Source organism: Hyposmocoma kahamanoa, unplaced genomic scaffold, assembly GCF_003589595.1.
Source record: "Hyposmocoma kahamanoa isolate Upper Pololo Valley unplaced genomic scaffold, ASM358959v1 78, whole genome shotgun sequence".
In the NCBI taxonomy this organism is placed as follows: domain Eukaryota; kingdom Metazoa; phylum Arthropoda; class Insecta; order Lepidoptera; family Cosmopterigidae; genus Hyposmocoma; species Hyposmocoma kahamanoa.
In genome coordinates, this window is record NW_020653945.1 from 22889437 (window position 1) to 22904022 (window position 14586).

The 14586-nt window shown below is 36.9% G+C and overlaps 1 protein-coding gene across 1 annotated transcript; it reads right to left on the bottom strand.

The window, feature by feature from the left end:
* Positions 1-1892: 1892 nt before the first annotated feature.
* LOC113232752 (kelch domain-containing protein 4) lies at positions 1893-14154 on the bottom strand. The gene is made up of 9 exons (XM_026467529.1): positions 14044-14154; positions 13319-13492; positions 11794-11915; positions 10468-10576; positions 8882-9109; positions 6851-7060; positions 4801-4978; positions 3088-3300; positions 1893-2292 (listed from the first exon to the last, which is right to left on the bottom strand). Exons 1-9 carry the CDS (start codon positions 14152-14154, stop codon positions 2159-2161), a joined length of 1479 nt encoding a protein of 492 aa, XP_026323314.1. The 3' UTR covers positions 1893-2158.
* Between the last annotated feature and the right edge of the window lie 432 nt (positions 14155-14586).

A 14586-nucleotide genomic window follows, 5' to 3' on the forward strand; every position in this document is an offset into this window, starting at 1 on the left:
ACAGACGCTAGACGCCAGACCAAACACTGCGAACGCAGCTGGCGTCTACGTGCATTTGATTTACACGCATCCGCGCCCGCCGCCACTATAGGGCCTTTTCAGATGAACAGCTAGCAGTAAAGCTCCTTGTGAAAGAGTTACTTTCATCTGTTTACTGCTAATTACTGCCACCTTACCTATTTCTGTCGCCAAGCAGTAATGTGAACAAGTGGTACAATTGGCGGTAAGCGACGCACCTGCCCATAACAGTTGCAATGCCACTCAGAGCTTCTGAGGGGCACTGCTCCTGCGCCCGTCATCCTGAGACATAAGTTGACAAGTCCCATGCCTGTAATTTTAATAACACCCTTACACTTCAAAACCGAAACGCAGTAATGCTCACATTACTGCTTGGCGGCAGAAGTAGGTATGATATAGGTAACATCCAATCGCCCAGAATGCGATAATACTACAACAAATTACAACGACTTCTTTTTGAATGAGAATCATATTATTGACACGCTTACGTTACACCATGAACAAATAGCTCGAGAAGATTGCTAATCTCCAGAACGCAATTCTGAAAAAGGTGAAAATTGCGCTTTTTCTTTTTTTATAACATCAAGTGAAGGGACGAACAAATCGTGCATCTGATGGCAAGCTACACGCCTGTCCTGTCCTGTATATGCCTGTCGTTTTATGTCTAGACGGCGCTGCTCAATAATTAGAATAGAACTAGTTTATATTAGTTAAATGGAATGGAAATCAATTAATTTCTCTTTAATAATAAATATGAAGTCAGTTTTTTTGTAATATTATTCAAATATTGACCATGAGCTAAAATAATCAATTTCTGAACTTTGACAAATATGCGTGTCAATAGAGGGCACTAATCCTAAACAAAATAAAAGAATATAATAACATCTAGTTGATTTGTTTGTTACCACTAGGAATTAGAGTAACTCTGATAAATCGTAGTTCGATATTTACAAATTAGTTCCAAAAATAGCTATTTGGTTCTCGTCACGACATCAGGGGGCCTACCACAACCTCTTAAAACAATATTACTTTAACCTTATATAGACTTTTCGTACCATGATACGCTTAAAGTAAGCTTATCATAATGTTAAAACTATGATGTTTTATTGACAGCTTTGTGACTATTCATTTACTCAGTACACTATGACGCAACTTTGACAGTAAAGTAATATTGCTCTTATGTCAAATTTAGTAATCTTAAAATAGTTATTCGAACGCAGTGGAAACAATGTTATTTTCGAATTTATTGTCTAAATATTGATTTGTAATTATTAAAGGTTAAATTGAAATTATTTATTTACATAAATGTCTTCAATATTTTTTTTTATTTAATAGTGCATATCAAATCATTTTAAACAAAAATACGCGATGTTTTGTTCATAAAATTATGACAGCGACAACTTAGCTCCTTGGCGACACTAACAGTTGTCTAATTAAACTATAATTCCGAATTCACAACGTGACAATCAAGACTCAGCTCGTTTTATTTATTTTTCTTCGTGAAAATGCCATAAAAATAATTGAAAACGACGTAATTTTAGCAGATTTTATTATTACATACTTTTCTTTTTTTAACAGTTAAAATTTTCTGAATGTAAATAACATTAAGTACTTAAACATTATACTACGATAAGACGATTCGGAACATCAAAAAAGAAAGACATGGCATTATATAGTCCATACAGCGTTATGTCTTTCCTATTTTTAGTAAGGAATAGACAATGTTAGGAAAGCATTTGTTCTTTCAATCACTATAGCAATAATACATTACTTGGTTGAAAGGTTTGTCATAGTACAAATATAAGTAATATTTTAATAAGCTAACTTTAAGCTTACATTGAAATAAGATTGTTTTTTGAAAGGTTATAGTAGGCGCCATGGTGTACCAATAGGTACTAAATACCCGAATACGATGTCTTGAACCGTGATTAGTCGTCCTCTTGAATTATCGGTCCATGTTATACTCACAAATGCACTTTATATATAACATATAAACTTTCTCTCCATCTGCCTAAACGCATCTGGCGAATTTGCCACACTTACACTAGTCACACGTGTCACTTCCATTAGTCACACCATCTCTGTGACATACCAATGATGGAAGTGTTAACACTTTTGACACAAATGTATGCCAAGGCAATTATTCCTCGTCGTCTTCTGAGTCCTCGCTATCCGATTCTTCAGAGCCGTCTTCATCTTCAGAGTCAGTGCCCAGCCAATCCGGCAGTTTTGGCTGTTCAGATATTGTCTTCCATTCGTTTGTTTTGTGCAAATCTGAAATTTAAAGATATTTATACAAAGGTTTAAAATAGAATGTCTTAATTTGAAATCTACAGCGGCATTGACGGAACGGCAACAAAGGCTAAATTGTGTATCTTCATCTAAATGGGATACAGAAGGAAGTTTATTTCGTTAAAAAAACTTGATATCGAATTTTCAATATGATTCGATTTCTTAACGGATTTTCAATTTTCATATTTATAACGGATTTTCAATTTTCATATTTACTGTCACGCAGATGTCCCAGGTTCGATTCCCGGGCCGAGGGAAATATTTGTATAGCCTACATTTATTTCTCCCGTGAGTTTGGGTGTAATTTGTGGTTGTCTATGTGTGTCCAAGGCACCAGCGACACAGGGTTTCCCTAGTACGGGGCTATGTTGAGTGTGTGCAAAATGTATATAATGTGAATTTATTAACCACAGGGCTTCCGTTGAAAATTTTTGCAGGTTCTGTGTAGTACTTAAAGAGAAATATCTGCTATTAAAAATATGTGCAAAGTTAGATACTTTATTCTTATATAATTCATTTTTAGTTTTATTTTAGTCTGTTTTCAGGGTTTTATATGATCAGACGAAGTACACTCTTTAGACAATATCCTTAGTTGTGTTGTACATTTTTTGTAAGGTAATTACTCGTATTTAAAAGCAAATACCTAAATTATTTGATCAAGCAAAACAGCTTTACCCTCTTCTCCGTCCGGTTCGACGACCTGCCTTAAATAAAAAGAGTCAGACGCAGTGCAATCTTTCATGATAATAAACTATTCTAAAGAAAACGAATCCTTACCCAAACTATACATATCGCTGAGATAGAACTGTTTCTCGTCCTTTTCCAAAACGCCGCCGTACACGAACAGCGTGGAGCGCTGCACGGCGAGCATGGCCGACATCCGTGGCCCTGGTCCCCCTTTCGGAGCCACCGGCGGGGGCTCTGCGACGGACACTGTCGACTGAGTGGGGCCACTGCCAAGTTTCATTGTGAACACTTCGTCTGTTACCACTGAAAAATGTAAGTTGTAATTATTACTATAAACAAACATAAACATTGTTCTACATCAGAATATTTTAAAAATACAGGCATTTCAAGTATTTTGTAGCTTAAAAGGTTCTGCAAGACAGGTAATGTGAATAATGATTACCATAGTGAACACTAATGCCATAAAATCAAGGTTCAAAATAAAATAGTTGTGGTTTACTTTCACCAAAATAAAAAAAATCACCAAAAAAGAAGCAAGGATTAAAACAAAAATTTAGTTTCAGTGATTTCGTTATAGGCTTTTCAGTGTATGCAAAATTGAATGTTCAATTTTGCAATGAATGTTCAAAAAAAAACTATGAGTCTAAGAAAAAAAAATCTACTTCTGTGGCTTCAATGAAAGAGCTGATGTTTTTTTTTACCTCTATCTCATCTGATGGTGATGTACACCTAATAATGCCTATTTACTTTAGCCTTGAAAAGGCCAAGTTATACCGTTCAGGGAATGAATCTGCAGGCACTCCATAGACATTCAAAATATAAATGCGATAACGTAACGCTTCGTATGAACACCATAAGAGTGGACTCCTAGCCTACGTCTAGTCAGCCGACGACAGAAAGGGGATGGTGGAATGATATCGTGTAAATAAAAAAAAAATAAGGTTATACATAGGAAGTGAAACTATTTTTCCGGATTTAAATCGCGTATATTTGTTTTTCCAAACAAACCGACGTTTCGGCCCCTTTACAGGTACTTTGGTCACGGTTGACGGTTTGTTTGAAAAATAAATATACGCGATTTATGTGTAACAATCGCGAAAACCTAAGAACTCGATATAAGGTTATAATTGTTAATACAAAGATCGAACACTAAGAAAAAATTCCTTCGATCCGGCCGGATCATGCCAACTAGCATTGCGTCTGTCACGGTTTGCTAGAAGACGTCGGTCCGAATCCGGCCGGATCGAAGGAATTTTTTCTGAGTGTTCGATCTTTGTATTAATAATTATAACAAACTAGTGGAGTAATTTAACAAAAATAATTGAATATGATGGTGGTGAAACATACTCATATTCAATAAAACACTTAATAATTAAAAGGTGTTAAACAAAACACCTCTCGTTAAAGCACTGGTTGATGGTGGCAACATCAAGAGACTGAAATGACAGCACGTGTTCGATGATTAGGAGAGGCTGAAGCAGTGCATTCCTCGCACTCAAACGCCAAAAATCACTTAAACAATTTAATTACAGTCTGGTGACTGATTGTAACTAACAAAAATAATAAATTTAAAAAATAAAACTTATTTGAAATTTATGATTTGTATTAACGTTCAGCTAGGGGAATGACTTCTTAAATAATTTAATAAAAGTGTTTGATTATCTCTATAACATAAAATGTATACTCAGCCAATTTATCTAGAAATACAAACTTACTGTTACATATTACAACTATAAATTTGAACACTATGCAAATGGAGTAAGGTACGGTTAACAAAAGTTTGTATATCTGTTAGCACCGTACCTGTAACAGCCTCTTCCTTTTTATCCTCATCTATGGTGTCTTCAACGCGCGTGGTGGTGGTATTTCGGGGTTGTTCGCTCTTCAAGGTCACATTGTGCCACTTGCACGTTTCAAGGTCAAGGTGTTGGAGTTCATCGCTCATTTCACCACGAAGATCTTCCTCTGTTTCTTCCACGTCCTGCGGGAAAATGTTTTATAAAAACCTAATGCCATGGGAGAAGAACAAAACTACAGAAATTAGGTCGAGAGTTAATTAATCCATTTTTCTAATCGTGATAAGGTAAAAAAAGGTGAAAAGGTTAATAGTTTTCGAAATATAAATAATTTATAGATTTTAAGACTTTCGTCGTTATTCACTAAATGATTATCACTAATATCAGGTTTCTTACCACGGTATGACTTCTTTTTATTTTCCCAGTCAACCCGTGACCATGGAGCGTGCAACCGTTCCGAAATATCGGGAAAACAAAAAGAAGTCATACCGTGGTAAGAAACCTGATATTAGTGATAATCATTTGTAGAAATAATTTGAAAAAAATAACCTTAAAACATTGACTTACAATTATATGGACGTCGGGACCGCGCTAAAAAGTGTCCGCACTTGTAAGGCGCTAAAATCGTATACAGAGCGCGACACTCCGCTTTAGTCTTCATTTGTTCTACGGACAGCGCGATACTGCACTGATATAACAATTTAAATTTCGAATAGGTTGACTTGGGACATTTTTTTCGTGGTTTTTGTATTAGACCCGTCGTCCATTTATTTGTAAGTCAATGCCTTAAAATCTTATATTTTGGCACTAAATGCACAGGGAACGGGGTTGAAAAGTTAGAAGGCAGGGGTAGGGGCGTATATCATTCGTTTCTGCCAAGAAGGACTTCCACGTTTGTATAAAATTTCAAAGCTGGTTTCCTTGTAGTCAAAGCTTAATTAAAAAGATACTAAAAAAAATTTCACGACGGCTATTTAGTTTCGTAAACTATAAAATGAATTACTACTTAATTCAAATAAACGTTATTGTATTAATTTTATTTTCAAATAAGGGTTTAAAACAATTGCGTCATCATATTTATTGCATTAAAAAAATAATTTATTTGAAAGTTTAAACAACACGCGATATCATGACTTTGGAATAGCAAAACAAAATTTATGGAACAATTTTTGCAATAGCTATGTAATGCTTTTTTGCTTTTTTATTTTTACAATTATCAAAAATTTGTTGTTCTCTAAAACCGGCGGCACTCGAGCAGCCGAGTCAACAACAATCGGCCTAATCGACAAATCTGGTTAAAAACGATCACATCAAGCCGATTCCGCGTTAATAAGTTTGAAGACTCCATTATTACACATTTTCACCTAGTCACAAGTAGCTCGTCCAAGGTGGTACTGCCACCTTATTTATTTTTGCCGCCAAGCTGTAATGTTAGCATTACTGTGTTCCGGTTTTGAAGGGTAAAGGTGCCGGTGAAATTACAGGCACATGGAACTTGTCAACTTATGTCTCAGAGAGCGGGCGCGTTGGCAGTGCCCCTTAGATCTTTGCCATTTAAATCTCTGAGTGGCACTGCAACTGTTATGGACAGGCGTGTAGCTTACCATCAGGTGCACGACTTGTTCGTCCAGTCACTTATTATTAAAAAAGAAAAGCTTTACTGCTGCTAATAGGTGTATATGTAACAGCGTTTAACAGCGTGCAGTTATGCGTCCAGTGGAATAGCGTGGCGTCGTTAGTAAGCGTTCAAGCTGGTACAGTTAAGTGTTTAAGGGTCGTATTCCAGAATTCTACTCAATACTCAAGTCAGGACTTGAGTATTGCAGTGAGCACTGAAAATCATACTCAAGTTCTTGCCATTAGGGTCATATTTACAGTGCTTGAAATCATACTCAAGTCTGCTCAAATCCTGACTTAAGCATTGAGTAGAGTTCTGGTATACGACCCTAAATGCATTGAAGTGTTTTCGATAAATCATTTTAGCGTCGGAGATCAATGGTTGCTCAATAATTTACGGCCTTATGACTTTCTTTATATAGGAAAGTATTTATACTTACACTGACTCCACCGAACACATATCCCCTTCCGCTGTGTACATTAACGGCTGCAGCCTGTCCGGCCCTGGCGGGGGGCGCTAAAAGCCCGCCCGTCTGCGACCGCCACGTCCAATTGTCGCCCTTCGCTACCAGCTTAAACATGTCTGTGTGCGTGTATGTGCGTTCAGTTCTTCCCTCGCGCATACGGGAGAAGCCGCCGTAAATTATTAACTGGAAAAAGAAAATAGGGATTGAACATTATTATATAGCCATTTCACCTTACGTGTGAGGTGTTACAGACAAGATCGGAAGAGTTCTCAGGCGTGCATCTATCAAGACCTATTTCAAGCCCCTGAGGAAGATTTCTCAGTTCCTGAGAACCGTGACATGTAACATCCCCTTACAGGATGCAGGAGTTTACAAGCTTGACTGTGAGTGCGGTCTCTCTTATATTGGATAAACGAAGCAAAGTATTTGTACCCGCGTCAAAGAACATATAGCTGATGTCAAACACCGTCGCGTAAACAAGTCTGCAGTCTGCGAGCATGTCATGGATAAACCTACACATTCAATGAAGTTTGACAAACCCCAGGTCCTTGCATAAGAAGTCCGTTATCTACACAGGATGCTGCGAGAGGCCATTGAAACTAAAAAAATATCCTAATTTCACCAGGGAAGATGGTTTCTCGGTACCACCAGTTTGGGATCCAGTATTTCCTCTGATGAAAAATCCCAAACAGACATACGGCTGCAGTACTAATTAATATGTTTTAATTTATTCTAATTTTCATTATTAATTCTATAACATAATTAGTCGGTTTGTTTGAAAACACAAATATACGCGATTTAAATCCGGAAAAATAGTTTCATTTCCTAAATATTATATAGGCTAAAAAACTAACGAACGAAGTATTTTAAAATTTTCCTAAGAAATTGAATGCATGGTTCCGCGATTACTACACAATGGAAATTATACTACTATTAAACGAACCAACGTTTCGGACGGGACGAACAAGTCGTGCACTTGGTAGTAAGCGACACGCCTATTCATAACAGTTATAGTGTCACTCACAGTTATAAATCGCAAAAATCTCAAAGGCACTGGCCATTGCGCCATAAGACATAAGTTCGCAAGTCTCACGTGCCTGTAATTTTACCATACACACAGACACTGGCTTCAAACGTATAATTCTCCTTTTTTTAACGCAACGTAAGATTTCAACATCAAATAGGACTCAAGGACACATTTTGAAACAGCATTTTCAAGCCATAAATAATAGTACCTGCCATATGATTATTTATGAATACGTAGCTATTATGACTCTTCTCTAAAGTAATCACCAATGGTCGGAAAAAGGTGTTCCAAAACTATAGATACATGTATAGATACAGCTACAAGGAGTGACATAGATTTGTTAAAACCACAAAATATTAATTAATTACTATTTCGAATGTTTTAAGACGTGTTGTTCTTAGCGAATGAATCGCTGACAGGTATGTTGCCGTTCTGTCAATGTGACCGTCAATATGCGGGACGTGGTGCTGTATATAAATTCAATTCAAATATTTTTATTCAAATAACCAGACTCATAATGTATTAGTAAGTACATAAAAAAAATTATCCTCGGGTAACATTTTAAAATTTGATAACATATTTTGGGGCATGAAGCCCACAGCAGTTTCTAATGTAGGAGCAGTCAACCCTGTCCCCTATCGCATTGAGAGCGGAGTTGGGGCTGAGACGCACGCTAATCTAGGGAGGGGCGGAGAGTCACTCTCGTTGCTTTTTTATTCTCTGCTTTAGTAAAAGATCATCTATTGCATTTTTTACATGGTACGTACCATTAAAATAACTTTAAAATGAAACTTTGATTTCCCAAGTCTCAAATTCGGAATTCGAAAAAAGAATTAATTAATATTTCATGGTTTTAACAACTCTGTGTCACTCCTTGTAGCTATATCTTTACAGTCAAGTATCCATTGATTTGGAATACTTTTTACTGACTCTAATGACACAAAGAAACAGTAGGAATGTCCAATACACGAACTTACCGAATCATTCCCGACCGGCAACATAACGCAAGCAGATCTAGCACTAGGTCCTCGACCACTGGGGGACAACTTGGTCCACGTCCTCGTGTCCAGACAGAACGTGTATAGGTCGTCAAAGTATTTGCACTCGCGGCCGTCGTCCGCGTAACCGCCAAAGACGAATAGTTTCCGGCCGAGAAGGGCCATGCGGTGACCTGAGCGGGGGGACGGCCCGTTTGGAGACACCACCTGGAAATATTACAATATCAGCACCACGGGATTTTATTATCATTGTTACCCTCCTTTTCATAACCATGGACCAAGACAGCGCAGTCGGGTATTTAGTGCCTAGTGGTGCACCAGATGTCGCGACGAGTACCAAACAGCTATTTTCCCATTGAATATATGTATAACCAAAAATAGAGACGACATAAGGGCCATCCATCCCTGGCAACTCATCAGGCAAATGGGCCTTATATCACGTTTCTAAAATTTACATTGTACAGCGCCAACAACTGGCCTGAGTGTATGTCTCCGTATATTCCAAAAATATTCTGTATTTATTGTAATGAAGATAATATCTCTAACTATTCCATTCGGTGGTGTGAGAAAAACAGCAAAACATCTAATTACAAAACAAACGGAATCACATTTCATCGGTAATTAAATATGTAATTTTTCAATTTTCGTCCATTATAGCAAAGCTCAATTTAAACTGGTCGATTTGAAATGAAACAATTGATGACACCCGTCAATTGTTTCGAATTCGGGCTAGCCAATCGGATTGCAGTTGTCACCGCAATGATTTGGCAGAATAGTTTTCAAACAAATTAAATGACATTTCGTCTCTATATCTGATTATATACTCCTTGTATTTTTCCAACTAATTTGCTTTACATTGACAAACTGCAATTTATCAAAGCTACTCTAATTCCTAGTAACAACAAATAAATCAACTAGATGACGCTTATTACACAGATTTTATTGGATAGTGCCGGCTATTCTTTTATTTTGTTTAGGATTAGAATTTTAAGAATTTCGAGCATCATATTGTTGCAAAAGTTTGAATGGTATCTAACTTGCAATTCGAATACACAATTTCTGGAAGTTCCTACAAATTGAGCGGACTTCGAGAAACTCGACTTGAGATTTTAGGATTCGGGCAAAATCTAAACTGGTGAAACAGACAATAGTCACGTACGTATAAAAATCGATTTACCGATTATGGCGCCACTCAGGGCAGACTCGAAGATTTCATTTTCATGACATCAAGTGACGGGACGAACAAGTCGTGCGCCTGGTGGTAAGAGACACGCCCGTTCATAGCAATTGCAGTGCCATTGCGCCCGTCAACGTGAGACATAAGTTGATAAGTCTCATGTGCCTGTAACTTCACCAGGCACCCTTGCTCTTCAAAACCGGAATGCAGTAAAGCCTTACATTACTTTACAAGGATAGTCACAGATTTACCTATTATATTTCTACGTAGCGAAAACATTGCCGGAAGTAAAAAAATCGTTTTCAACCAATTCTGAATTGGTATTCGCGCGTTTGTACCAACGACATTTTTTCTGTCGACTTTTATTCTTGTAAAGGTACATACATACCTTCTCCCATTTTTTGTCAGTAAGAGAGAAGCACCAAAGGTCTTTGTAATGATGAAACTGTGTTTCTGTAGGGCTCGTGAACTCGCCGCCAAATACCCACAGCTCACCTCTGGAAGGCAAACAATAACATTAAAAACGCATTTGCCCGTCTGTAGACATTACGAAGAAATATGAAAAAGGCACTGATGACGTCATCACACCTGATGCATCCAATACTCACAAATGCAGATTGGATGAAAAGTACGTACATATTATTGGTAAAAATGTTTCAACAGAGCGATTCAACATCATTACTTCGTTATTTCAGTGGCTACGGCATTCAATTTTGCTCAGTACGCATTAATTTAAGTTGTCTGTGGAATGATAACTATAGAATCCCATAAAACGAGCTAATTTGTTTGGTACGACAGTTATGCGTATTTGATTTGGTCACTAATTTACTGAAATGGAAACTTATAATCCAATGCTAGTTACACGTTATATCGAATAGTACTTTCGGGATCAGGTTTGCCGGGTGGTTATATTTCTTGCATTTTCAAAACTTTTGATAATCTAGCGTAATAGGTACCTAAGAGACTTTTGTTTTTAAATGCAAAAATATTTGTTATTGTAAATTGTAAAAATTTACGAACGCATCCATATTAGACAATAAGCTAACGCAGGGATGGCGCTAACGAAATAAAAATCTATCAATTCCAACTTGATTTTTTTGAGATTAGCTAAGTTTTTTTAGTATTTAGGCGTCCAATGTGGCCTAATGTTATTACGTGATCATTTTAACCAATGGAAGGCTTGGTGTTTTATATATAACACAATTTAGGATATTCTGAATGCAGTTCTTTAACATTAGAAAAATAACTACTATTTGTTTTTGTTGAAAATAATGATTGGACGCATTGTTCATGTGTTTGGTGTTTTTGGTCTGGAAATTAATTGTTTCATTTGCCTGTATTTCTGTTTTCGTTAATAATGATGGTGTGTCTACTACAAACTTTCTGTTAAAATTTGTTGAAGAATTCCACTTTCCACCATATTATAATTTAAATTTGTGTTAAGGGTTACAAGCCCATTCAAGGCCTATGCATCCCCTCATCAATGCGACCATTGACTGATCTATTGTGATCACCACGAATTATTGAAGAACTGAAGGACTTTCCTGGCTCTGACAGATTTAATGTCCTCTGGTTGTGGCATGTGCCTTCTCAGCACTTACTTAGGATTGTAAGTCAGGATTAAGGTAGGTTTACTATGTTTATTTCCTAATATGTATATCTGGGAAATATTTAAAGACTCTCCTCTTTTTGGGGTTTGAATTATAAAACATACTTGTTAGCCTGGGTGGCAACAGCTTGGTGTGCGCTGCGTGGAGGCGGTCCGCTTGGCGCCTTCACTTGGCGCCAAGTGTTCTTTACGGGATCGAAGAATAACAATTCATTATACACTATTGTCTGAAAATATAAGAAGAACCCAATTCAAACATCTACAAAAACGAAGCAAGACCACTGGCGAATACCAGATAGCATTAAATTATCTGAATGGTCAAATCAACAACAGCAATTAACACTACGCTAACTCCAAAATTGATTATTACTCATGTATTAATGTGATTACTACTTTTTGTATTACTTTCTTAATTTTGAACTTAATTTCAATTAGCTGAATAATTTTTACATTAAAAACGCAAAATCGCCAATATTCGAAAAATTAATAGCAATTATGCGCACCCCAAAAGTTTGTCATGTTATATAAATAAAATATTGTATAAAAATGTTTTTTCCAGTGCAATTCGCTAAAATCACCTCAGTGTCAATGAATTTACAGTATTCAATCAGTATTAGTAGCAGTAGAGCTCCATGTGAAAGAATTCGTTCAGGGAAGTGCTACCACCTTATCTATTTCTGCCACCAAGCAGTAATGTGAGCAGTATTGTGTTCAGGTTTAGAAGGCAAGGGCGCTGGTGCAATTACAGGCGCATGGGACTTGTCAACTTATGTCTCAGAGTGACGGGTGCAGTGGCAGTGCCCTTCAGATCTTTGCGATTTAAAGCTCTGAGTGGCACTGCATCTGTTATAGACAAGCATGTAGCTTACCATCAGGTGCACAACCAGTATGTCCCGTCCCTTGATATCATAAAAAAAATACTATTGTGACTTCAAACTGATCTCAGTACAGATAAAAGTGACCGCTTTGGGTGCATATAGTGCATTATTCTCATAAGGACAGATTCTCAATAGGACGGATTCTCAAGAAGACGGATTCTCATGAAGACAGATTCTCAAAAGAACAGCAGTACACGTAAGGAGAAAAAGAGAAAAAAATAGAGATAAAATTATTTTAATAACTTGTCAATTGTCGTCGTCAAAACGTCTTAGTATCGCAAGGCGTTGCAAACACTCAAAGACCGATATTTCACTCCGTACACATTCAGATACAATCAGTAGTGATGCTTCAGATTAGTTTGAGTATGTTATATGTTGATCAGATCCCAAAGTAAGTAATGAAAGCATTTGTGTCATAGAAATCGAAAATAACGTCAATAGCACAAACACCCAGACCCGAGACAATATAGAAAAGCTAGTTTTCTCCACATTGACCTGGCTGGAGATCGTATCTAGTGTGTCAGAGATAGTGACATCATGAAAACTGGTGTGCAAGCCACTTAACTACGAAGGTCATCTGTCTCCATCACATTGTGGACTGTGTGTGTGTATATACTTAAGGCATGTCGGAGTCTCTTATTATTTTAAAAGTAAAAAATCACTAGTAAAATAAGTCTGTTCTTGACTTACTTAATTAAAATCATTGCAGAAGTTATAAATTAGTTAGATACATAGAGTGAAGTTACACATACAGTTTGTCCATCATGATATTCCCCTCCAAACATGACCAACTCATTGTTCATCGGATGTGGAGTAAGAGACGCATATGCTCTGGGCGAAGGAGGTCCTTCCAGGGCCTTCTCTATCGCCGCTGACCGCTTAGCCTCTTCATGTTCGATCTCTGCTATAACTTTTGCTATATCTTCCTAAAATTCATACAAAAATGGTTTTCAATCAAATTACTGGCTGTAATTGCAATAAAATGAGATACCAAGATTGAAGGTGGGCTTGACTTGACTCGCACAATACATATGGCTGAATAATGAACAAGACAAAAACTACAGCATGGATCTTTATATACTTCCAATCTCAAATGGAATGAAAATATGAAAAATCACATGATGAATAGTAGGTATTTGGTTATGTACATTATAAGGACAGCTAAAGAACAGAAGGTTCTTGGATTTTTGTTAAAGCAGAATTCGTACAGTTATTTTGAACAATATACATTGCACAAATGTAACTTTGTAGACTAACGATCTCGTAAGGATAACAGGAAGAAGCAGTTTGTGAGAACTCACAGAGCTAAGGGAATGATGTGCTTTAGAGACGACCATACTTATTGACATTTATATGAAGAATGGGCTCAATTTATTGGGCTCTTTCCATTTTTTGTGGTCTCTGGAGACCTGCGCTATGTAGAAGGGTGCATATTGGTTGAGAAATATAGTATTACGAAGAACATGTATGAACTAACCTCTCCCAAGTTAGCGAGTTCTTTCTTTAGTTTATTCGCTAACTTCTTTTCTGTCTTGGCAGCAGTTTTCACAGCACCGCTAACTTTGTTCTTATTCTTCTTTTTACCCATGTTTTAATTAATAAATCACGATAATTTTAACTTTACTAAAGAATCAAAATAAAGTGCCAAACATAGATCATACACCAATACACTGCACAAACTAAATACACTGTGCCAAATTTTTTTTTTTATTTAGTAAGGCTTTGGCAAAGCCATCATCCTAAACATGAAGTTTATGTTTAGGCTTTGGCAAAGCCATTAGCCTAAACATGAAGTTTATGTTTCTGTAAATATGGCCGCCACAAAGAGGATAGGCAATTTGAGGCGGCGTGCTTGGATTGACTCGGGATTCCTTAAAACGGGCCGATACGGGTATTTTAGTTCGAGATTCGTATAATTTCGCGTTTTAATCTTCGATTAAGGCACAATAGCACTATCCTATTCCACTTTAAACTAGATTTCACAAAATAATTGAAAGTCAAAATAAAAACGACACTTTTC